At 54.5% G+C, this 25,734-nt stretch overlaps 1 protein-coding gene across 2 annotated transcripts in view; it reads right to left on the bottom strand.

Moving 5' to 3' along the window:
• The window catches only part of LOC148812646 (RING finger protein 112-like), a 37,841-nt gene extending 12,425 nt beyond the window's left edge, over positions 1–25,416 (bottom strand). The window contains exons 1-13 of one of the 2 annotated variants that reach the window (XM_088908603.1): positions 25,393–25,416; positions 22,901–22,997; positions 20,836–20,886; positions 18,653–18,917; positions 17,837–18,031; positions 15,059–15,190; positions 14,669–14,773; positions 13,246–13,296; positions 10,788–10,844; positions 10,580–10,666; positions 7,029–7,152; positions 6,563–6,675; positions 6,416–6,469 (exon numbers count right to left, since the gene is read on the bottom strand). In XM_088908603.1, coding sequence (XP_088764729.1) covers positions 6,416–6,469; positions 6,563–6,675; positions 7,029–7,152; positions 10,580–10,666; positions 10,788–10,844; positions 13,246–13,296; positions 14,669–14,773; positions 15,059–15,190; positions 17,837–18,031; positions 18,653–18,917; positions 20,836–20,867 — 1,215 coding nt within the window. In that variant the 5' untranslated portion in view covers positions 20,868–20,886; positions 22,901–22,997; positions 25,393–25,416. Of the gene's footprint in view, positions 1–6,415; positions 6,470–6,562; positions 6,676–7,028; positions 7,153–10,579; positions 10,667–10,787; positions 10,845–13,245; positions 13,297–14,668; positions 14,774–15,058; positions 15,191–17,836; positions 18,032–18,652; positions 18,918–20,835; positions 20,887–21,324; positions 21,361–22,900; positions 22,998–25,392 lie in introns of those variants that run through there. The other variant, XM_088908604.1, reaches the window with a different exon arrangement.
• Positions 25,417–25,734: the final 318 nt, after the last annotated feature.

The raw sequence follows: 25,734 nt of genomic DNA, 5'->3' as shown, positions 1-25,734 counted from the left end.
TACTGTACTGGTATCTACACTGATACTGCTACTGTACTGACACTGATACTGTAACTGTACTGTACTGATATCTACACTGATACTGCTACTGTACTGACACTGATACTGTAACTGTACTGTACTGATATCCACACTGCTACAGTACTGACACTGATACTGTAACTATACTGTACTGATATCCACACTGATACTGCTACTGTACTGACACTGATACTGTAACTGTACTGTACCGATATCTACACTGATACTGGTACAGTACTGACACTGATACTGTAACTATACTGTACTGATATCCACACTGATACTGCTACTGTACTGACACTGATACTGTAACTATACTGTACTGGTATCCACACTGATACTGCTACTGTACTGACACTGATACGGTAACTATACTGTACTGGTATCCACACTGATACTGGTACAGTACTGACACTGATACTGTAACTGTACTGTACCGGTATCCACACTGATACTGCTACAGTACTGACACTGATAATGTAACTGTACTGTACTGGTATCTACACTGATACTGCTACTGTACTGACACTGATACTGTAACTGTACTGTACTGATATCTACACTGATACTGGTACAGTACTGACACTGATACTGTAACTATACTGTACTGGTATCCACACTGACACTGCTACAGTACTGACACTGATACTGTAACTATACTGTACTGATATCCACACTGATACTGCTACTGTACTGACACTGATACTGTAACTGTACTGTACTGATATCTACACTGATACTGGTACAGTACTGACACTGATACTGTAACTATACTGTACTGGTATCCACACTGACACTGCTACAGTACTGACACTGATACTGTAACTGTACTGTACTGGTATCTACACTGATACTGCTACTGTACTGACACTGATACTGTAACTATACTGTACTGATATCCACACTGCTACAGTACTGACACTGATACTGTAACTATACTGTACTGATATCTACACTGACACTGCTACTATACTGACACTGATACTGTAACTGTACTGTACTGATATCCGCACTGATACTGCTACTGTACTGACACTGATACTGTAACTGTACTGTACTGATATCTACACTGATACTGCTACTGTACTGACACTGATACTGTAACTATACTGTACTGGTATCTACACTGATACTGCTACTGTACTGACACTGATACTGTAACTGTACTGTACTGATATCTACACTGATACTGGTACAGTACTGACACTGATACTGTAACTATACTGTACTGGTATCTACACTGATACTGTTTCTGTACTGACACCGATACTGTAACTATACTGTACTGGTATCCACACTGATACTGTTTCTGTACTGACACCGATACTGTAACTATACTGTACTGATATCTACATTGATACTGATAGAGTACTGACACTGATACTGTAACTATACTGTACTGGTATCCACACTGATACTGATTCTGTACTGACACCGATACTGTAACTGTACTGTACCGGTATCCACACTGATACTGCTACTGTACTGACACTGATACTGTAACTGTACTGTACTGATATCCACACTGCTACAGTACTGACACTGATACTGTAACTATACTGTACTGATATCTACACTGATACTGCTACTGTACTGACACTGATACTGTAACTGTACTGTACTGATATCCGCACTGATACTGCTACTGTACTGACACTGATACTGTAACTATACTGTACCGATATCTACACTGATACTGCTACTGTACTGACACTGATACTGTAACTGTACTGTACTGATATCCACACTGCTACAGTACTGACACTGATACTGTAACTATACTGTACCGATATCTACACTGATACTGCTACTGTACTGACACTGATACTGTAACTGTACTGTACTGATATCCACACTGCTACAGTACTGACACTGATACTGTAACTATACTGTACCGATATCTACACTGATACTGCTACTGTACTGACACTGATACTGTAACTGTATTGTACTGATATCCACACTGCTACAGTACTGACACTGATACTGTAACTATACTGTACCGATATCTACACTGATACTGCTACTGTACTGACACTGATACTGTAACTGTACTGTACTGATATCCACACTGCTACAGTACTGACACTGATACTGTAACTATACTGTACCGATATCTACACTGATACTGCTACTGTACTGACACTGATACTGTAACTATACTGTACTGGTATCCACACTGATACTGCTACTGTACTGACACTGATACTGTAACTATACTGTACTGGTATCCACACTGATACTGCTACTGTACTGACACTGATACTGTAACTGTACTGTACTGGTATCTACACTGATACTGCTACAGTACTGACACTGATACTGTAACAGTACTGTACTGATGTCTACACTGATACTGCTACTGTACTGACACTGATACTGTAACTGTACTGTACTGGTATCTACACTGATACTGCTACTGTACTGACACTGATACTGTAACTGTACTGTACTGATATCTACACTGATACTGCTAGAGTACTGACACTGATACTGTAACTATACTGTACTGATATCCACACTGCTACAGTACTGACACTGATACTGTAACTGTACTGTACTGATATCCACACTGATACTGCTACAGTACTGACACTGATACTGTAACTGTACTGTACTGATGTCTACACTGATACTGCTACTGTACTGACACTGATACTGTAACTATACTGTACTGATATCCACACTGATACTGCTACTATACTGACACTGATACTGTAACTGTACTGTACTGATATCCACACTGCTACAGTACTGACACTGATACTGTAACTATACTGTACTGATATCCACACTGATACTGCTACTGTACTGACACTGATACTGTAACTGTACTGTACCGATATCTACACTGATACTGCTACTGTACTGACACTGATACTGTAACTGTACTGTACTGGTATCCACACTGATACTGCTACTGTACTGACACTGATACTGTAACTGTACTGTACCGATATCCACACTGATACTGCTACTGTACTGACACTGATACTGTAACTGTACTGTACTGATATCTACACTGATACTGCTAGAGTACTGACACTGATACTGTAACTATACTGTACCGATATCTACACTGATACTGCTACTGTACTGACACTGATACTGTAACTGTACTGTACTGATATCTACACCGATACTGGTACAGTACTGACACTGATACTGTAACTGTACTGTACTGGTATCCACACTGATACTGGTACAGTACTGACACTGATACTGTAACTGTACTGTACTGGTATCCACACTGACACTGATACTGTACTGACACTGATACTGTAACTGTACTGTACTGGTATCCACACTGACACTGATACTGTACTGACACTGATACTGTAACTGTACTGTACTGGTATCCACACTGATACTGCTACAGTACTGACACTGATACTGTAACTGTACTGTACTGGTATCTACACTGATACTGCTACTGTACTGACACTGATACTGTAACTATACTGTACTGATATCCGCACTGATACTGCTACAGTACTGACACTGATACTGTAACTGTACTGTACTGGTATCTACACTGATACTGCTACTGTACTGACACTGATACTGTAACTATACTGTACCGATATCTACACTGATACTGCTACTGTACTGACACTGATACTGTAACTGTACTGTACTGATATCCACACTGCTACAGTACTGACACTGATACTGTAACTATACTGTACCGGTATCCACCCTGATACTGCTACAGTACTGACACTGATACTGTAACTGTACTGTACTGATGTCTACACTGATACTGCTACTGTACTGACACTGATACTGTAACTATACTGTACTGATATCTACACTGACACTGCTACTGTACTGACACTGATACTGTAACTGTACTGTACTGGTATCCACACTGATACTGCTACAGTACTGACACTGATACTGTAACTGTACTGTACTGGTATCTACACTGATACTGCTACTGTACTGACACTGATACTGTAACTATACTGTACTGATATCCACACTGCTACAGTACTGACACTGATACTGTAACTATACTGTACTGATATCTACACTGATACTGCTACTGTACTGACACTGATACTGTAACTGTACTGTACTGATATCCGCACTGATACTGCTACTGTACTGACACTGATACTGTAACTATACTGTACCGATATCTACACTGATACTGCTACTGTACTGACACTGATACTGTAACTGTACTGTACTGATATCCACACTGCTACAGTACTGACACTGATACTGTAACTATACTGTACCGGTATCCACCCTGATACTGCTACAGTACTGACACTGATACTGTAACTATACTGTACTGGTATCTACACTGATACTGCTACAGTACCGACACTGATACTGTAACTATACTGTACTGATATCCACACTGATACTGCTACTGTACTGACACTGATACTGTAACTGTACTGTACTGATATCCACACTGATACTGCTACTGTACTGACACTGATACTGTAACTGTACTGTACTGGTATCCACACTGACACTGCTACAGTACTGACACTGATACTGTAACTATACTGTACTGATATCCACACTGATACTGGTACAGTACTGACACTGATACTGTAACTGTACTGTACTGATATCCACACTGATACTGGTACAGTACTGACACTGATACTGTAACTGTACTGTACTGATATCCACACTGATACTGCTACTGTACTGACACTGATACTGTAACTATACTGTACTGATATCCACACTGACACTGCTACTGTACTGACACTGATACTGTAACTATACTGTACTGGTATCCACACTGATACTGGTACAGTACTGACACTGATACTGTAACTGTACTGTACTGATGTCTACACTGATACTGCTACAGTACTGACACTGATACTGTAACTGTACTGTACTGGTATCCACACTGATACTGCTACTATACTGACACTGATACTGTAACTATACTGTACTGATATCCACACTGACACTGCTACTGTACTGACACTGATACTGTAACTATACTGTACTGGTATCCACACTGACACTGCTACTGTACTGACACTGATACTGTAACTATACTGTACTGGTATCCACACTGATACTGGTACAGTACTGACACTGATACTGTAACTGTACTGTACTGATGTCTACACTGATACTGCTACAGTACTGACACTGATACTGTAACTGTACTGTACTGGTATCTACACTGATACTGCTACTGTACTGACACTGATACTGTAACTATACTGTACTGATATCCACACTGATACTGCTACTATACTGACACTGATACTGTAACTATACTGTACTGATATCCACACTGATACTGCTACTGTACTGACACTGATACTGTAACTGTACTGTACTGATATCTACACTGATACTGCTACTATACTGACACTGATACTGTAACTATACTGTACTGATATCCACACTGATACTGCTACTGTACTGACACTGATACTGTAACTGTACTGTACTGATATCTACACTGATACTGCTACTGTACTGACACTGATACTGTAACTGTACTGTACTGATATCTACACTGATACTGCTACAGTACTGACACTGATACTGTAACTGTACTGTACTGATATCCACACTGATACTGCTACAGTACTGACACTGATACTGTAACTGTACTGTACTGATATCCACACTGATACTGCTACAGTACTGACACTGATACTGTAACTATACTGTACTGATATCCACACTGATACTGCTACAGTACTGACACTGATACTGTAACTATACTGTACTGATATCTACACTGATACTGCTACAGTACTGACACTGATACTGTAACTATACTGTACTGATATCCACACTGATACTGCTACTGTACTGACACTGATACTGTAACTATACTGTACTGATATCCACACTGCTACAGTACTGACACTGATACTGTTACTATACTGTACTGGTATCCACACTGATACTGCTACTGTACTGACACTGATACTGTAACTGTACTGTACTGATATCCACACTGCTACAGTACTGACACTGATACTGTAACTATACTGTACCGGTATCCACCCTGATACTGCTACAGTACTGACACTGATACTGTAACTGTACTGTACTGATATCTACACTGATACTGCTACAGTACTGACACTGATACTGTAACTATACTGTACTGATATCCACACTGATACTGCTACTGTACTGACACTGATACTGTAACTGTACTGTACTGATATCCACACTGCTACAGTACTGACACCGATACTGTAACTATACTGTACTGATATCTTTGTCTGTCCCGCACTGACAGGCTGAGGGAACTGATTCTCTTCAGTCTGGAGGGAGGGTCCCACACTGACAGGCTGGAGGAACTGAGTCTCTTCAGTCTGGAGGGAGGGTCCCACACTGACAGACAGTTGAGTAGTTTTTCCTGTGCTTCAGGGAGGCTCACCTCTGCAGGGGAGGAAATGCTGTATTTGCCTTGAAGAATGACACGAGCTGCTTCCTGCCAAGACAAGAACGAGCTCAGTTCCGCCTCACGGGTCTCGGTGGGTGAGGGGTGACAAGTCAGTGTGTGGATCTGCTGGTCCAGTCTTACCTTGAACTTCCCTGCCAGTGTTGCTCCAGTCTCGGTGGGCTGCCTTCTCTCCAGGACCTGGGCGGTGTGGTTGATATAGTCCATCAGGTGGAGCTGAAACTCCTCATCCATGTCTTAGAAAAACACAGCGAGAAGCCAGAGACGTCAGAACTTCCTAAACCTCTGTCGTCTTGAAAAGAGGCTGCAAGGGGACCTGGTATTCACAGACACTCTGCTGTGCACAGAGAGGGGTGGGAGGGGGGAACAAGCCGATACCCTGGCTTCTCTCCAGACACAGCTGGGTGAGCTCCTCCAGTCAGGACAGGAGGCTCTACTGTACACAGAGAGGGGCGGGAGGGGGGAACAAGCCGATACCCTGGCTTCTCTCCAGACACAGCTGGGTGAGCTCCTCCAGTCAGGACAGGAGGCTCTACTGTACACAGACAGGGGCGGGAGGGGGGAACTGGCAGGTGTTCAGGAGTCTGACCTTGGACCGACCCTCGCTGGGTCCGGACCAGCCTGTTCCCAGGGAAGGGCAGCAGGAAGCAGCTCGGTCTCTTCTCCCTCAGGATCCTCAGAGCCTGTTTGTATGTGCTGGAGTCCTGCAGGTGCTGAAACACAGGAGGACATGACACCCTGTAGGGGGCTGTACCCCAGCCTGTAGGGGGCTCTGACCAGTCTGCAGTATCTGTACCCCAGCCTGTAGGGGGCTCTGACCAGTCTGGAGTATCTGTACCCCAGCCTGTAGGGGCGCTCTGACCAGTCTGCAGTATCTGTACCCCAGCCTGTAGGGGGCTGTACCCCAGCCTGTAGGGGGCTCTGACCAGTCTGCAGTATCTGTACCCCAGCCTGTAGGGGCGCTCTGACCAGTCTGCAGTATCTGTACCCCAGCCTGTACGGGCGCTCTGACCAGTCTGCAGTATCTGTACCCCAGTCTGTAGGGGGCTCTGACCAGTCTGCAGTATCTGTACCCCAGCCTGTAGGGGTGCTCTGACCAGTCTGCAGTATCTGTACCCCAGCCTGTAGGGGCGCTCTGACCAGTCTGCAGTATCTGTACCCCAGCCTGTAGGGGGGCTGTACCCCAGCCTGTAGGGGGGCTATGACCAGTCTGCAGTATTTGTACCCCAGCCTGTAGGGGGCTGTACCCCAGCCTGTAGGGGGTGCTCTGACCAGTCTGCAGTATCTGTACCCCAGCCTGTAGGGGTGCTCTGACCAGTCTGCAGTATCTGTACCCCAGCCTGTAGGGGCGCTCTGACCAGTCTGCAGTATTTGTACCCCAGTCTGTAGGGGGCTCTGACCAGTCTGCAGTATCTGTACCCCAGCCTGTAGGGGGCTGTACCCCAGCCTGTAGGGGGCTCTGACCAGTCTGCAGTATCTGTACCCCAGCCTGTAGGGGGCTGTACCCCAGCCTGTAGGGGCTCTGACCAGTCTGGAGTATCTGTACCCCAGCCTGTAGGGGGCTGTACCCCAGCCTGTAGGGGCTCTGACCAGTCTGCAGTATCTGTACCCCAGCCTGTAGGGGCTCTGACCAGTCTGCAGTATCTGTACCCCAGCCTGTAGTGGGCTCTGACCAGTCTGCAGTATCTGTACCCCAGCCTGTAGGGGGCTGTACCCCAGCCTGTAGGGGCTCTGACCAGTCTGCAGTATCTGTACCCCAGCCTGTAGGATTGCTCTGACCAGTCTGCAGTATCTGTACCCCAGCCTGTAGGGGCGCTCTGACCAGTCTGCAGTATCTGTACCCCAGCCTGTAGGGGGCTGTACCCCAGCCTGTAGGGGTGCTCTGACCAGTCTGCAGTATCTGTACCCCAGCCTGTAGGGGTGCTCTGACCAGTCTGCAGTATCTGTGCCCCAGCCTGTAGGGGGCGCTCTGACCAGTCTGCAGTATCTGTACCCCAGCCTGTAGGGGGCTGTACCCCAGCCTGTAGGGGTGCTCTGACCAGTCTGCAGTATCTGTACCCCAGCCTGTAGGGGTGCTCTGACCAGTCTGCAGTATCTGTACCCCAGCCTGTAGGGGCTCTGACCAGTCTGCAGTATCTGTACCCCAGCCTGTAGGGGGCTGTACCCCAGCCTGTAGGGGTGCTCTGACCAGTCTGCAGTATCTGTACCCCAGCCTGTAGGGGGCTGTACCCCAGCCTGTAGGGGTGCTCTGACCAGTCTGCAGTATCTGTGCCCCAGCCTGTAGGGGGCTCTGACCAGTCTGCAGTATCTGTACCCCAGCCTGTAGGGGCGCTCTGACCAGTCTGCAGTATCTGTACCCCAGCCTGTAGGGGGCTGTACCCCAGCCTGTAGTGGCGCTCTGACCAGTCTGGAGTATCTGTACCCCAGCCTGTAGGGGGCTGTACCCCAGCCTGTAGTGGCGCTCTGACCAGTCTGCAGTATCTGTACCCCAGCCTGTAGGGGCTCTGACCAGTCTGCAGTATCTGTACCCCAGCCTGTAGTGGCGCTCTGACCAGTCTGCAGTATCTGTACCCCAGCCTGTAGGGGTGCTCTGACCAGTCTGCAGTATCTGTACCCCAGCCTGTAGGGGGCTGTACCCCAGCCTGTAGGGGTGCTCTGACCAGTCTGCAGTATCTGTACCCCAGCCTGTAGGGGCTCTGACCAGTCTGCAGTATCTGTACCCCAGCCTGTAGTGGCACTCTGACCAGTCTGCAGTATCTGTACCCCAGCCTGTAGGGGCGCTCTGACCAGTCTGCAGTATCTGTACCCCAGCCTGTAGGGGGCTGTACCCCAGCCTGTAGTGGCGCTCTGACCAGTCTGGAGTATCTGTACCCCAGCCTGTAGGGGGCTGTACCCCAGCCTGTAGTGGCGCTCTGACCAGTCTGCAGTATCTGTACCCCAGCCTGTAGGGGCTCTGACCAGTCTGCAGTATCTGTACCCCAGCCTGTAGGGGGCTGTACCCCAGCCTGTAGGGGTGCTCTGACCAGTCTGCAGTATCTGTGCCCCAGCCTGTAGGGGCGCTCTGACCAGTCTGCAGTATCTGTACCCCAGCCTGTAGGGGGCTGTACCCCAGCCTGTAGTGGCGCTCTGACCAGTCTGCAGTATCTGTACCCCAGCCTGTAGGGGCTCTGACCAGTCTGCAGTATCTGTACCCCAGCCTGTAGGGGCTCTGACCAGTCTGCAGTATCTGTACCCCAGCCTGTAGGGGGCTCTGACCAGTCTGCAGTATCTGTACCCCAGCCTGTAGGGGCTCTGACCAGTCTGCAGTATCTGTACCCCAGCCTGTAGGGGTGCTCTGACCAGTCTGCAGTATCTGTACCCCAGCCTGTAGGGGGTGCTCTGACCAGTGTGCAGTATCTGTACCCCAGCCTGTAGGGGGCTGTACCCCAGCCTGTAGGGGTGCTCTGACCAGTCTGCAGTATCTGTGCCCCAGTCTGTAGGGGGCTCTGACCAGTCTGCAGTATCTGTACCCCAGCCTGTAGGGGCTCTGACCAGTCTGCAGTATCTGTACCCCAGCCTGTAGGGGGCTGTACCCCAGCCTGTAGGGGGGCTCTGACCAGTCTGCAGTATTTGTACCCCAGCCTGTAGGGGGTGCTCTGACCAGTCTGCAGTATCTGTACCCCAGCCTGTAGGGGCTCTCTGACCAGTCTGCAGTATCTGTACCCCAGCCTGTAGTGGGCTCTGACCAGTCTGCAGTATCTGTACCCCAGCCTGTAGGGGGCTGTACCCCAGCCTGTAGGGGGCTCTGACCAGTCTGGAGTATCTGTACCCCAGCCTGTAGGGGCTCTGACCAGTCTGGAGTATCTGTACCCCAGCCTGTAGGGGCTCTGACCAGTCTGCAGTATCTGTACCCCAGCCTGTAGGGGCGCTCTGACCAGTCTGCAGTATCTGTGCCCCAGCCTGTAGGGGGCTGTACCCCAGCCTGTAGGGGCTCTGACCAGTCTGCAGTATCTGTACCCCAGCCTGTAGGGGGGCTCTGACCAGTCTGCAGTATCTGTACCCCAGCCTGTAGGGGGCTGTACCCCAGCCTGTAGGGGGCTCTGACCAGTCTGCAGTATCTGTGCCCCAGCCTGTAGGGGGCGCTGACTCCTGTCCTCTTACCTTGACGATATTTTCCAGGTGCTGGTCTCCCCTCCTCAGGCCCAGCTCCGCAGACTGGGTCCAGTCCCGCACCAGGAAGTCGAAGCCCTGGACCGGAGATGGAGAGAGGTCTCAGGGAGACTCACGCAACATGTCCGCCCGGAGAGCCCCAGTCAGACGCGGACGCTTGGACACCTCGACGTGAGAGATCGGAGAGGAGGGGGTTTACCTGCAGGTGCTGCAGGCGGAAGACATCTCCACCCTGTTCCAGCACCTGACACAGGAGCTGCAGGGAGAGAGAGAGAGAGAGAAACATCCGGCTGTCATGATGAGATTGAGGAGTTTGAGCAGGGCTTGTTGCAACTTTGGGCTGCTGTGTCTCAGCATCTCCTTGATGACACCATCATGGCCACAGGCTTTGCGTGGTCTGAGGGCCTGGAGTTTGTCCAGTAGCTCCTGCTCAGTGAAGCCTCCAGCTCCTGCCCAGTGAAGTCCAGCTCTGCACATGGAGATCTGTAGAAACATCCTCCGTGTGCAGAGAAGAACTCCTAACAACGGGTGCAGGGCCGAATTAGGCCAGTACCCACTATTGATAAACATACAGAAAAGAATATTCAAGTATTGGCTACACCTAAAAAACAGTGACCAAAATTCCTACCACCACAAAGCCCTGCTGAGCCAAGAGCTGAGCCCAAAACAGAGCCCCCTGAGCCAGCTGGTCCTGAGGCTCACCGACCTGAGCCACACCGACACTAACCAGCCTCAGGACAGCACTGCTAGAGCACCACAACCCAGACTCCACCACATCACAGCACAATACACACAACACACAACCAGCCTCAGGACAGCACTGCTAGAGCACCACCACCCAGACTCAACCACATCACAGCACAGATCAAACAGCAATATCTCACACACTGGGACACACACACACAGACACAACATAAACTGGAATGTTACAGAACCTTAAACAGACAATACACACTAGCTGAATATTTGACCAAAATAAAAAATAACAAACAGAAACAGACCCTGACGAAGTACAGGCTCAGTGACCACAGCCTGGCCATAGAAACTGGGCGACACAGGCAGACCTGGCTGCCCAGAGAGGACAGGCTCAGTGACCACAGCCTGGCCAGAGAAACTGGACACAGACAGACCTGACTGTCCAGAGAGGACAGGCTCAGTGACCACAGCCTGCACACACACACTGGACACAGGCAGACCTGGCTGCCCAGAGAGGACAGGCTCAGTGACCACAGCCTGGACACACACACTGGACACAGGCAGACCTGGCTGTCCAGAGAGGACAGGCTCAGTGACCACAGCCTGGACATACACACTGGACACAGGCAGACCTGGCTGTCCAGAGAGGACAGGCTCAGTGACCACAGCCTGGACACACACACTGGACACAGGCAGACCTGGCTGCCCAGAGAGGACAGGCTCAGTGACCACAGCCTGGACACACACACTGGACACAGGCAGACCTGGCTGTCCAGAGAGGACAGGCTCAGTGACCACAGCCTGGACACACACACTGGACACAGGCAGACCTGGCTGTCCAGAGAGGACAGGCTCAGTGACCACAGCCTGGACACACACACTGGACACAGGCAGACCTGACTGTCCAGAGAGGACAGGCTCAGTGACCACAGCCTGGACACACACACTGGACACAGGCAGACCTGGCTGTCCAGAGAGGACAGGCTCAGTGACCACAGCCTGGACACAGACACTGGACACAGGCAGACCTGGCTGTCCAGAGAGGACAGGCTCAGTGACCACAGCCTGGACACACACACACTGGACACAGGCAGACCTGGCTGCCCAGAGAGGACAGGCTCAGTGACCACAGCCTGGACACAGACACTGGACACAGACAGACCTGGCTGCCCAGAGAGGACAGGCTAAGTGACCACAGCCTGGCCAGAGAAACTGGACACAGGCTGACCTGGCTGTCCAGAGAGGACAGGCTGTGCTCCCACTGCCAGCGGGGAGAAACAGAGACAGAGGTGCACTTCCTACTGCACTGTGACAGATACTCTGGGATTAGAGAAACATTCTTCCCTAAATTCAGAAATCTAATCCCAGAGTTCCCACACCTGCCAGAATCACAACGGGTCCCAATCCTACTGGGAGAGGGAGGAGGGAACTCAGTTGAACTGGCAGCCCAGTATGTGATCTCCTGTCCCAGCCTGAGGAACAGTGAGTCTGTCTCCCAATAATGCTCCAGCCGCCTACAGAATATGTCAATATTTTATAATATGTCTTTGTTGTAAATGTCTGTAATATGTCTGTAGATTTTATTTTACTTCTATTTTTGTTTTGTTTCATGTAAATATCATTACTTTCATTTGCTTTGGCAACACTGATTGTACCCATCGGTCATGCTAATAAAGCACCTTGAATTGAATTGAATTGAATTGAGAGCAGAGACAGGAGACAGGAGAGACAGAGACAGAGACAGAATCCTCTCACACACAGATACAGGGACAGCAGCTCCCCAGCCTGCCTGATCAGCACACCCAGCACCAGGAGACCTGCAGAGCCCCGGCCACATCGCAAGTCACCAGCAGGGGGCGCACATGTCTGGGTCACGGGGTGCCCACTGGTGTCTATTGCCTGGGGGAAGGGGTGGTCCCCGGTTCGAGTCCCGAGCCCAGACCGCGCCCCGTGAGCTGTACCTCCAGGTATTCCAGTTCTGACGCCTTCACATCGCCACGCACGTTGAAGATCTGGGAGAGAGGAGAGGTGCAGTCAGGGGCAGAGGGGGGCAGTGGGGTACAAACAGGGGCAGTCAGGGACAGTGGGGTACAAGCAAGGGCAGTCAGGGGCAGAGGGGTACAGGCAGGGACAGTCAGGGGCAGTGGGGTACAGGCAGGGACAGAGGGGTACAGGCAGGGGCAGTCAGGGGCAGTGGGGGGCAGTGGGGTACAAGCAGGGGCAGTGGGGGTCAGTAGGGTTCAGCGGAGCTCAGTGAGATTCAGTGGGGTCAGTAGGGGTCAGCGGGGTTCAGTGAGATTCAGTAGGGGTCAGCAGGGGTCAGCAGGGGTCAGTGAGATTCAGTGGGGTTCAGTAGGGGTCAGCAGGGCTCAGTGAGGTTCAGTGGGGTTCAGTAGGGGTCAGCAGGGCTCAGTGAGGTTCAGTAGGGGTCAGTAGGGGTCAGCGGGGCTCAGTGAGATTCAGTGGGGGTCAGTACGGGTCAGCAGGGCTCTGAGATTCAGTGGGGTTCAGTAGGGGTCAGCAGGGCTCAGTGAGATTCAGTGGGGTTCAGTAGGGGTCAGCAGGGCTCAGTGAGATTCAGTGGGGGTCAGTAGGGGTCAGCAGGGCTCAGTGAGATTCAGTGGGGTCAGTACGGGTCAGCAGGGCTCAGTGAGATTCAGTGGGGGTCAGTAGGGGTCAGCAGGGCTCAGTGAGATTCAGTGGGGTCAGTACGGGTCAGCGGGGCTCAGTGAGATTCAGTGGGGTTCAGTAGGGGTCAGCAGGGCTCAGTGAGATTCAGTGGGGGTCAGTAGGGGTCAGCAGGGCTCAGTGAGATTCAGTGGGGTTCAGTAGGGGTCAGCAGGGCTCAGTGAGATTCAGTGGGGGTCAGTAGGGGTCAGCAGGGCTCAGTGAGATTCAGTGGGGTCAGTACGGGTCAGCGGGGCTCAGTGAGATTCAGTGGGGTTCAGTAGGGGTCAGCAGGGCTCAGTGAGATTCAGTAGGGGTCAGTAGGGGTCAGCAGGGCTCAGTGAGATTCAGTGGGGGTCAGTAGGGGTCAGCAGGGCTCAGTGAGGTTCAGTAGGGGTCAGTAGGGGTCAGCAGGGCTCAGTGAGATTCAGTGGGGTTCAGTAGGGGTCAGCAGGGCTCAGTGAGATTCAGTGGGGGTCAGTAGGGGTCAGCAGGGCTCAGTGAGATTCAGTGGGGTCAGTACGGGTCAGCGGGGCTCAGTGAGATTCAGTGGGGTCAGCAGGGCTCAGTGAGATTCAGTGGGGGTCAGTAGGGGTCAGCGGGGCTCAGTGAGATTCAGTGGGGTCAGCAGGGCTCAGTGAGATTCAGTGGGGTTCAGTAGGGGTCAGCGGGGCTCAGTGAGATTCAGTGGGGTCAGTACTGGTCAGCGGGGCTCACCAGGTGGGAGCTCAGGAGGACACTCAGGGCTGACAGCTTCACACTGAGCTCAGGCTTTCGATTCAGATCCATACAGCCCTCGGAGTCCAGCAGGAACACGGCCGTCTGAGAGACAGAGACAGAGACAGTCAGCACAGAGACCAGGGACCCCCCTGTCCCCCTGGACCCCCAGAGCCCCCCTCACCCTGCCCTCAGAGTCCAGCAGGAACACGGCCATCTGAGAGACAGAGACAGAGACAGTCAGCACAGAGACCAGGGACCCCCCTGTCCCCCTGGACCCCCCTGTCCCCCCTCACCCTGCCCTCAGAGTCCAGCAGGAACACGGCCGTCTGAGAGACAGAGACAGAGACAGTCAGCACAGAGACCAGGGACCCCCCTGTCCCCCCTCACCCTGCCCTCCAGCGTCTCCAGGAACAGGGGCCGGTCCCAGATGAAGATGCCCCTAGTCGTGCTGTTGGTTCCCGGCTGCCACTCGAACCCGCGCAGAGGCCCCTCGTCATCCATCCAGTCCTCCACACGCTCCTGGGGCACAAGCTCACGGGTCAGAACCAAGCAGCGGGACAGGAGACTGCTCTACACAGAGAGTGGCGGGGGAGGGTGACAGGAGACCGCTCTACACAGAGAGTGGCGGGGGAGGGTGACAGGAGACCGCTCTACACAGAGAGTGGCGGGGGAGGGTGACAGGAGACCGCTCTACACAGAGAGTGGCGGGGGAGGGTGACGGGAGACAGTGCTCTACACAGAGAGTGGCGGGGGAGGGTGACAGGAGACTGCTCTACACAGAGAGTGGCGGGGGAGGGTGACGGGAGACAGTGCTCTACACAGAGAGTGGCGGGGGAGGGTGACGGGAGACAGTGCTCTACACAGAGAGTGGCGGGGGAGGGTGACAGGAGACAGTGCTCTACACAGAGAGTGGCGGGGGAGGGTGACAGGAGACAGTGCTCTACACAGAGAGTGGCGGGGGAGGGTGACGGGAGACAGTGCTCTACACAGAGAGTGGCGGGGGAGGGTGACAGGAGACCGCTCTACACAGAGAGTGGCGGGGGAGGGTGACAGGAGACAGTGCTCTACACAGAGAGTGGCGGGGGAGGGTGACGGGAGACAGTGCTCTACACAGAGAGTGGCGGGGGAGGGTGACGGGAGACAGTGCTCTACACAGAGAGTGGCGGGGGAGGGTGACAGGAGACCGCTCTACACAGAGAGTGGCGGGGGAGGGTGACAGGAGACCGCTCTACACAGAGAGTGGCGGGGGAGGGTGATGGGAGACAGTGCTCTACACAGAGAGTGGCGGGGGAGGGTGACAGGAGACCGCTCTACACAGAGAGTGGCGGGGGAGGGTGACAGGAGACAGTGCTCTACACAGAGAGTGGCGGGGGAGGGTGACAGGAGACAGTGCTCTACACAGAGAGTGGCGGGGGAGGGTGACAGGAGACTGCTCTACACAGAGAGTGGCGGGGGAGGGTGACGGGAGACAGTGCTCTACACAGAGAGTGGCGGGGGAGGGTGACGGGAGACAGTGCTCTACACAGAGAGTGGCGGGGGAGGGTGACAGGAGACTGCTCTACACAGAGAGTGGCGGGGGAGGGTGACGGGAGACAGTGCTCTACACAGAGAGTGGCGGGGGAGGGTGACGGGAGACAGTGCTCTACACAGAGAGTGGCGGGGGAGGGTGACAGGAGACAGTGCTCTACACAGAGAGTGGCGGGGGAGGGTGACAGGAGACAGTGCTCTACACAGAGAGTGGCGGGGGAGGGTGACGGGAGACAGTGCTCTACACAGAGAGTGGCGGGGGAGGGTGACGGGAGACAGTGCTCTACACAGAGAGTGGCGGGGGAGGGTGACGGGAGACAGTGCTCTACACAGAGAGTGGCGGGGGAGGGTGACGGGAGACCGCTCTACACAGAGAGTGGCGGGGGAGGGTGACAGGAGACCGCTCTACACAGAGAGTGGCGGGGGAGGGTGATGGGAGACAGTGCTCTACACAGAGAGTGGCGGGGGAGGGTGACAGGAGACCGCTCTACACAGAGAGTGGCGGGGGAGGGTGACGGGAGACAGTGCTCTACACAGAGAGTGGCGGGGGAGGGTGACGGGAGACAGTGCTCTACACAGAGAGTGGCGGGGGAGGGTGACAGGAGACAGTGCTCTACACAGAGAGTGGCGGGGGAGGGTGACAGGAGACAGTGCTCTACACAGAGAGTGGCGGGGGAGGGTGACGGGAGACAGTGCTCTACACAGAGAGTGGCGGGGGAGGGTGACGGGAGACAGTGCTCTACACAGAGAGTGGCGGGGGAGGGTGACGGGAGACAGTGCTCTACACAGAGAGTGGCGGGGGAGGGTGACAGGAGACCGCTCTACACAGAGAGTGGCGGGGGAGGGTGACAGGAGACCGCTCTACACAGAGAGTGGCGGGGGAGGGTGATGGGAGACAGTGCTCTACACAGAGAGTGGCGGGGGAGGGTGACAGGAGACCGCTCTACACAGAGAGTGGCGGGGGAGGGTGACAGGAGACAGTGCTCTACACAGAGAGTGGCGGGGGAGGGTGACAGGAGACAGTGCTCTACACAGAGAGTGGCGGGGGAGGGTGACAGGAGACTGCTCTACACAGAGAGTGGCGGGGGAGGGTGACGGGAGACAGTGCTCTACACAGAGAGTGGCGGGGGAGGGTGACGGGAGACAGTGCTCTACACAGAGAGTGGCGGGGGAGGGTGACGGGAGACAGTGCTCTACACAGAGAGTGGCGGGGGAGGGTGACGGGAGACAGTGCTCTACACAGAGAGTGGCGGGGGAGGGTGACGGGAGACCGCTCTACACAGAGAGTGGCGGGGGAGGGTGACAGGAGACCGCTCTACACAGAGAGTGGCGGGGGAGGGTGACAGGAGACCGCTCTACACAGAGAGTGGCGGGGGAGGGTGACAGGAGACAGTGCTCTACACAGAGAGTGGCGGGGGAGGGTGACAGGAGACAGTGCTCTACACAGAGAGTGGCGGGGGAGGGTGACGGGAGACAGTGCTCTACACAGAGAGTGGCGGGGGAGGGTGACGGGAGACAGTGCTCTACACAGAGAGTGGCGGGGGAGGGTGACAGGAGACCGCTCTATACAGAGAGTGGCGGGGGAGGGTGACAGGAGACCGCTCTACACAGAGAGTGGCGGGGGAGGGGAGTGCTCACCATTCTGGACAGCTTGCGCAGGAGGTAGTTCAGGAGGAAGGACTTGCCCATCCTCCTCTCCCCGACGATGGCCACCACGCAGACCGGAGTCTGCCTCACGTCCTGGCGCAGGAAGCAGTTCTGCAGGACGTCCTGGTGGAGCAGCAGGGAGCCATCGGCGCCGACCTTGACCAGCTGGACGGGCCTCCCAGGGGCCTGGGGACACACCGGGCATTAACCACTGAGGACAGGGGCTCTACTGTACACAGAGAGGGGCGGGAGGGGGGAACAAGCCGATACCCTGGCTTCTCTCCAGACACAGCTGGGTGAGCTCCTCCAGTCAGGACAGGAGGCTGTACTGTACACAGAGAGGGGTGGGAGGGGGGAACAAGCCGATACCCTGGCTTCTCTCCAGACACAGCTGGGTGAGCTCCTCCAGTCAGGACAGGAGGCTCTACTGTACACAGAGAGGGGTGGGAGGGGGGAACAAGCCGATACCCTGGCTTCTCTCCAGACACAGCTGGGTGAGCTCCTCCAGTCAGGACAGGAGGCTCTACTGTACACAGAGAGGGGTGGGAGGGGGGAACAAGCCGATACCCTGGCTTCTCTCCAGACACAGCTGGGTGAGCTCCTCCAGTCAGGACAGGAGGCTCTACTGTACGCAGAGAGGGGCGGGAGGGGGGAACAAGCTGATACCCTGGCTTCTCTCCAGACACAGCTGGGTGAGCTCCTCCAGTCAGGACAGGAGGCTCTACTGTACACAGTGAGGGGTGGGAGGGGGGAACAAGCTGCCCATCCGGATGGGTTCGGCGGCCTACAGCGCCCCCTGTGGCTCACCTCCTCTCTGCTCACGGTCCTGGCCGGGTCACAGACCCGGCGGCACTGGGGGCAGGTGGGCTCGTGGTCGGCCCAGAAGGTCTCGATGCAGCGCCGGCAGAACTCGTGGCCGCACTCGGTGCGCACCGGGTCGGAGAAGCCGCCCAGGCAGATGGAGCAGGCGGGCTCGGAGCACAGGGAGCTCACCTCCGCCTCCTCCTGGAGCCGGGCCAGCGGGTAGCTCTCCTCCTCCTCCGGGAGCAGGCAGGCGGAGGACATGCTGGCGCTGAGGGGAGACGAGCACACTCCTGGTGTAACTGGACCGGGCCTGAGCCACCGGACCGGCTGGACTGGACCAGAACCAGCGGACCGGCTGTCCTCCCGGTGGAACAGGACCGGATCAGAACCACCGGACCAGCTGTCCTCCTGGTCTAACAGGACTGGACCTAAACCACTGGACCGGCTGTCCTCCTGGTCTAACAGGACTGGACCTGAACCACTGGACCGGCTGTCCTCCTGGTGTAACAGGACTGGACCTAAACCACTGGACCGGCTGTCCTCCTGGTCTAACAGGACCGGACCTGAACCACCGGACCAGCTGTCCTCCTGGTGTAACAGGACCGGATCAGAACCACCGGACCAGCTGTCCTCCTGGTGTAACAGGACCGGATCAGAACCACAGCTGTCCTCCTGGTCTAAGAGGACTGGACCTAAACCACTGGACCGGCTGTCCTCCTGGTCTAACAGGACCGGACCTGAACCACCGGACCAGCTGTCCTCCTGGTCTAACAGGACTGGACCTGAACCACTGGACCGGCTGTCCTCCTGGTGTAACAGGACTGGACCTAAACCACTGGACCGGCTGTCCTCCTGGTCTAACAGGACCGGACCTGAACCACCAGACCAGCTGTCCTCCTGGTCTAACAGGACTGGACCTGAACCACCGGACCAGCTGTCCTCCTGGTGTAACAGGACCGGATCAGAACCACCGGACCAGCTGTCCTCCTGGTGTAACAGGACCGGATCAGAACCACAGCTGTCCTCCTGGTCTAAGAGGACTGGACCTAAACCACTGGACCGGCTGTCCTCCTGGTCTAACAGGACCGGACCTGAACCACCGGACCAGCTGTCCTCCTGGTCTAACAGGACTGGACCTAAACCACCGGACCAGCTGTCCTCCTGGTCTAACAGGACTGGATCAGAACCACAGCTGTCCTCCTGGTCTAACAGGACTGGACCTAAACCACTGGACCAGCTGTCCTCCTGGTCTAACAGGACTGGACCTGAACCACCGGACCGGCTGTCCTCCTGGTCTAACAGGACTGGATCAGAACCACCGGCCCAGCTGTCCTCCTGGTCTAACAGGACTGGACCTGAACCACCGGAACGGCTGTCCTCCTGGTGTAACAGGACCGGATCAGAACCACAGCTGTCCTCCTGGTCTAACAGGACCGGATCAGAACCACCGGACCAGCTGTCCTCCTGGTCTAACAGGACTGGACCTAAACCACTGGACCGGCTGTCCTCCTGGTCTAACAGGACCGGACCTGAACCACCGGACCGGCTGTACTCCTGGTGTAACAGGACCGGATCAGAACCACAGCTGTCCTCCTGGTCTAACAGGACTGGATCAGAACCACCGGACCAGCTGTCCTCCTGGTGGAACAGGACCGGATCAGAACCACAGCTGTCCTCCTGGTCTAACAGGACTGGACCTAAACCACCAGACCGGCTGTCCTCCTGGTGTAACAGGACCGGATCAGAACCACAGCTGTCCTCCTGGTCTAACAGGACTGGACCTAAACCACTGGACCGGCTGTCCTCCTGGTCTAACAGGACTGGACCAGAACCAGCGGACCAGCTGTCCTCCCGGTGGAACAGGACCGGATCAGAACCACCGGACCAGCTGTCCTCCTGGTCTAACAGAACTGGATCAGAACCACAGCTGTCCTCCTGGTGTAACAGGACTGGACCTGAACCACCAGACCGGCTGTCCTCCTGGTGTAACAGGACCAGATCAGAACCACAGCTGTCCTCCTGATCTAACAGGACTGGACCTGAACCACCGGACCAGCTGTCCTCCTGGTCTAACAGGACTGGACCTAAACCACTGGACCGGCTGTCCTCCTGGTCTAACAACAACATTAATAATAATAATAATAATAATAATAATAATAATAATAATAATTAATAAATAGGACAACCTTTTGTCTGGGAGGCTCTGCGAATTCCCCATGCCTGCAGTCACCACGATCCTGTCCGGACAACGGGAAAAACATTTAAAACACAAACATGAATGGCATCATCTCACACAAATCCTCACAGTGTGTGTGTGTGTGTCGACCACACCGACAGATCCGAGCACGGTATGGATCGGCGCCGTCCTGTTCTGGTCGGGTTACTGGGGTATGGGGTGGGGTGGGGCGGGGGGCAGGAGTTCTGACGTTTCTCTGCAGCAGGAAGTCGAGGAAGACCCCCCTCATTTGTTTGTGCCGGTCTCGCTCCAGAGATATAGTGTCTTGTCTCTCGGGTGATCCAGTGACCCCAGTCTGCCCAGTTCAGGCGCTCTGTTACCGGTGCGAGAGGAACAGCTCTGTAGCTGTGGTCCTCTGTGTGCCCGGGTGGGGGGCGGTGGATTCTGTGTTTAATATCGGTGTCTTCTGCGCCTCTGTGTGAGCAGGAAGATCTCGTACCCTGATCAGAAGAGCTGCGGGTGTCGTCTCTCGGGTGATCCAGTGACCCCAGTCTGCCCAGTTCAGGCGCTCTGTTACCGGTGCGAGAGGAACAGCTCTGTAGCTGTGGTCCTCTGTGTGCCCGGGTGGAGGGCGGTGGATTCTGTGTTTAATATCGGTGTCTTCTGCGCCTCTGTGTGAGCAGGAAGATCTCGTACCCTGATCAGAAGAGCTGCGGGTGTCGTCTCTCGGGTGATCCAGTGACCCCAGTCTGCCCAGTTCAGGCGCTCTGTTACCGGTGCGAGAGGAACAGCTCTGTAGCTGTGGTCCTCTGTGTGCCCGGGTGGGGGGCGGTGGATTCTGTGTTTAATATCGGTGTCTTCTGCGCCTCTGTGTGAGCAGGAAGATCACGTACCCTGATCAGAAGAGCTGCGGGTGTCGTCTCTCGGGTGATCCAGTGACCCCAGTCTGCCCAGTTCAGGCGCTCTGTTACCGGTGCGAGAGGAACAGCTCTGTAGCTGTGGTCCTCTGTGTGCCCGGGTGGGGGGCGGTGGATTCTGTGTTTAATATCGGTGTCTTCTGCGCCTCTGTGTGAGCAGGAAGATCACGTACCCTGATCAGAAGAGCTGCGGGTGTCGTCTCTCGGGTGATCCAGTGACCCCAGTCTGCCCAGTTCAGGCGCTCTGTTACCGGTGCGAGAGGAACAGCTCTGTAGCTGTGGTCCTCTGTGTGCCCGGGTGGGGGGCGGTGGATTCTGTGTTTAATATCGGTGTCTTCTGCGCCTCTGTGTGAGCAGGAAGATCACGTACCCTGATCAGAAGAGCTGCGGGTGTCGTCTCTCGGGTGATCCAGTGACCCCAGTCTGCCCAGTTCAGGCGCTCTGTTACCGGTGCGAGAGGAACAGCTCTGTAGCTGTGGTCCTCTGTGTGCCCGGGTGGGGGGCGGTGGATTCTGTGTTTAATATCGGTGTCTTCTGCGCCTCTGTGTGAGCAGGAAGATCACGTACCCTGATCAGAAGAGCTGCGGGTGTCGTCTCTCGGGTGATCCAGTGACCCCAGTCTGCCCAGTTCAGGCGCTCTGTTACCGGTGCGAGAGGAACAGCTCTGTAGCTGTGGTCCTCTGTGTGCCCGGGTGGGGGGCGGTGGATTCTGTGTTTAATATCGGTGTCTTCTGCGCCTCTGTGTGAGCAGGAAGATCACGTACCCTGATCAGAAGAGCTGCGGGTGTCGTCTCTCGGGTGATCCAGTGACCCCAGTCTGCCCAGTTCAGGCGCTCTGTTACCGGTGCGAGAGGAACAGCTCTGTAGCTGTGGTCCTCTGTGTGCCCGGGTGGGGGGCGGTGGATTCTGTGTTTAATATCGGTGTCTTCTGCGCGTCTGTGTGCACAGGAAGATCACGTACCCTGATCAGAAGAGCTGCAGGTGTCGTCTCTCGGGTGATCCAGTGACCCCAGTCTGCCCAGTTCAGGCGCTCTGTTACCGGTGCGAGAGGAACAGCTCTGTAGCTGTGGTCCTCTGTGTGCCTGGGTGGGGGGCGGTGGATTCTGTGTTTAATATCGGTGTCTTCTGCGCCTCTGTGTGAGCAGGAAGATCACGTACCCTGATCAGAAGAGCTGCGGGTGTCGTCGTACAATCGCACGTCCTCACCAAGAGAGCTTAACGAGCGCGTCACACTGCCGTCCTTTTGAAAAAACAGCTGAAGAAATAATAATCATAATAATTAATAACTCCTTACACTTACATAGCGCTTTTTCTGGACACTCCACTCGCAGCTCTTTACAGGTCCTGGGGATCCCACTACCGCCACCAGTGTGCAGCTCTTTACAGGTCCTGGGGATCCCACTACCGCCACCAGTGTGCAGCTCTTTACAGGTCCTGGGGATCCCACTACCGCCACCAGTGTGCAGCTCTTTACAGGTCATGGGGATCCCACTGCCACCACCAGTGTGCAGCTCTTTACAGGTCCTGGGGATCCCACTACCGCCACCAGTGTGCAGCTCTTTACAGGTCCTGGGGATCCCACTACCGCCACCAGTGTGCAGCTCTTTACAGGTCCTGGGGATCCCACTACCGCCACCAGTGTGCAGCTCTTTACAGGTCCTGGGGATCCCACTACCGCCACCAGTGTGCAGCTCTTTACAGGGCAAGGGGATCCCACTACCGCCACCAGTGTGCAGCTCTTTACAGGTCCTGGGGATCCCACTACCGCCACCAGTGTGCAGCTCTTTACAGGTCCTGGGGATCCCACTACCGCCACCAGTGTGCAGCTCTTTACAGGTCCTGGGGATCCCACTACCGCCACCAGTGTGCGGCTCTTGACAGGTCCTGGGGATCCCACTACCGCCACCAGTGTGCGGCTCTTTACAGGTCCTGGGGATCCCACTACCGCCACCAGTGTGCGGCTCTTTACAGGTCATGGGGATCCCACTACCGCCACCAGTGTGCGGCTCTTTACAGGTCATGGGGATCCCACTACCGCCACCAGTGTGCGGCTCTTTACAGGTCCTGGGGATCCCACTGCCGCCACCAGTGTGCGGCTCTTTACAGGTCCTGGGGATCCCACTACCGCCACCAGTGTGCAGCTCTTTACAGGTCCTGGGGATCCCACTACCGCCACCAGTGTGCAGCTCTTTACAGGTCCTGGGGATCCCACTACCGCCACCAGTGTGCAGCTCTTTACAGGTCCTGGGGATCCCACTACCGCCACCAGTGTGCAGCTCTTTACAGGTCCTGGGGATCCCACTACCGCCACCAGTGTGCAACTCTTTACAGGTCCTGGGGATCCCACTACCACCACCAGTGTGCAGCCCCACCTGGATGATGCTCCAGTCCTCTCCCCACACACCAGCTCTCAGTGGGGAGGAGAGCAGAGGGATGGAGCCAGTTCAGAGAGGGGGGTTATTAGGAGGCCATGATGGGTAAAGACCAGGACACCGGGATGACACCCCTACTATTCTCGAGAGACACCCTGGGATTGTTAATGACCACAGAGAGTCAGGACCTCGGTTTGATGTCTCATCCGCAGGACAGCGCCTGTTTACAGTCCAGTGTCCCCGTCACTATACTGGGGCATCAGGACCCCCACAGAGCGCAGGGTGAGAGCGCCCCCTGCTGGCCCCACTCACACCTCTCCCAGCAGCAACCTTAGTGTTTTCCCAGGAGTCTCCCCTCCAGGTACTGGCCAGGCTCACCCCTGCTGGGCTCCGGTGGGGCGGCCAGCTGGGAGCTGCAGGGCGCTATACACCGAGTTGATCCAGGTACTGCTGTTGCAGAAACAACACTGGGGGCCCCTCTCGTCTGACACGCGCGAACGCATTGGTTTGATCTTTTTATTCCCCTCGCCAAGCGGTCGTGAAGCCGGAAGCGGAAGCACGTTGTGGTTTTCTTTTTCCGTGTGTGAAAAACTGGAGCCCTGAAACGATTCCCCCGTTTATGTCGGCCATGTCCCTTTCTGGACCGAGCTGCAACCTTGATATTAATAAAAAGAGAGAGAGAGAGAGACCGAGGCTGGTGTTTGCTGTGGAGAAAAAGTTTCAGCCCCGTCGAAAACGACACTAAAATCTCGCTGGTAATGAACGTCCTGAGTCCGAGCACTTGAAACCGGGTGGGAAGCAGTATCTGCAGACTGTTTCAACTGCGAAAGCGGTGCAGACTCCAATTTGCTTGAACCCTTCTCAGAAATTGTTTTTATTTCGCGCTGTGTACCCCCTTGACGATGGGGTTTGTCTTGAACTGTTACATGAACCGAGTTGACGGGCGCTTCTCCGCCGCAGGTGCGCACCCTGAGGTCCTCGCCGCTGTCGCCCGGCTGCCAGGTGACGCGTTTATCCCCTAATTAGGAAATAAAGCCCCCCCACCCCCCACAACGTCGTCGGAGAACCGGGCCGGTTTGGGCCGCTGAAACAGCTCTGACTACAGGAAGCGCCGGACCGGCAGCGGGACCCGACCGCTGTCTGTCTGTCCGACAGGTACTCTTGTCTCCCAGGGCTGTGCTGAAGTCCCACAGCCAACCTGAGCCAACCTGAGCTAACCCGAGCCTCTCTCTCTCTCTCGATTGATTAAATAATCGCTCGGGATCTGTCTTTACTCACCCAGCTCGGAGCTCAGCTGTCCTGCAGAGAAAGAGAAAGAGAAAGAGTTTCCAGCAGGAGGAAGTGAGACCCCATGAGCAGCTGACTCATCAGGCCAGCACCCAGAGCACTTATTACCACACTGTCCTGTGTTTTTACCCTGATCTCACTGGGCTCTACTGTGTTTTACCCTGATCTCACTGGGCTGTACTGCACTGTCCTGTGTTTTTACCCTGATCTCACTGGGCTCTACTGTGTTTTTACCCTGATCTCACTGGGCTGTACTGCGCTGTCCTGTGTTTTTACCCTGATCTCACTGGGCTGTACTGCGCTGTCCTGTGTTTTTACCCTGATCTCACTGGG

The sequence above is a fragment of the Atractosteus spatula genome, assembly GCF_055471065.1.
Source record: "Atractosteus spatula isolate fAtrSpa1 chromosome 10 unlocalized genomic scaffold, fAtrSpa1.hap1 SUPER_10_unloc_2, whole genome shotgun sequence".
Taxonomy (NCBI): Eukaryota; Metazoa; Chordata; class Actinopteri; order Semionotiformes; family Lepisosteidae; genus Atractosteus; species Atractosteus spatula.
The sequence above is the reverse complement of the archived record's forward strand: the minus strand, read 5'-3'. Positions and strand labels throughout refer to the sequence as shown.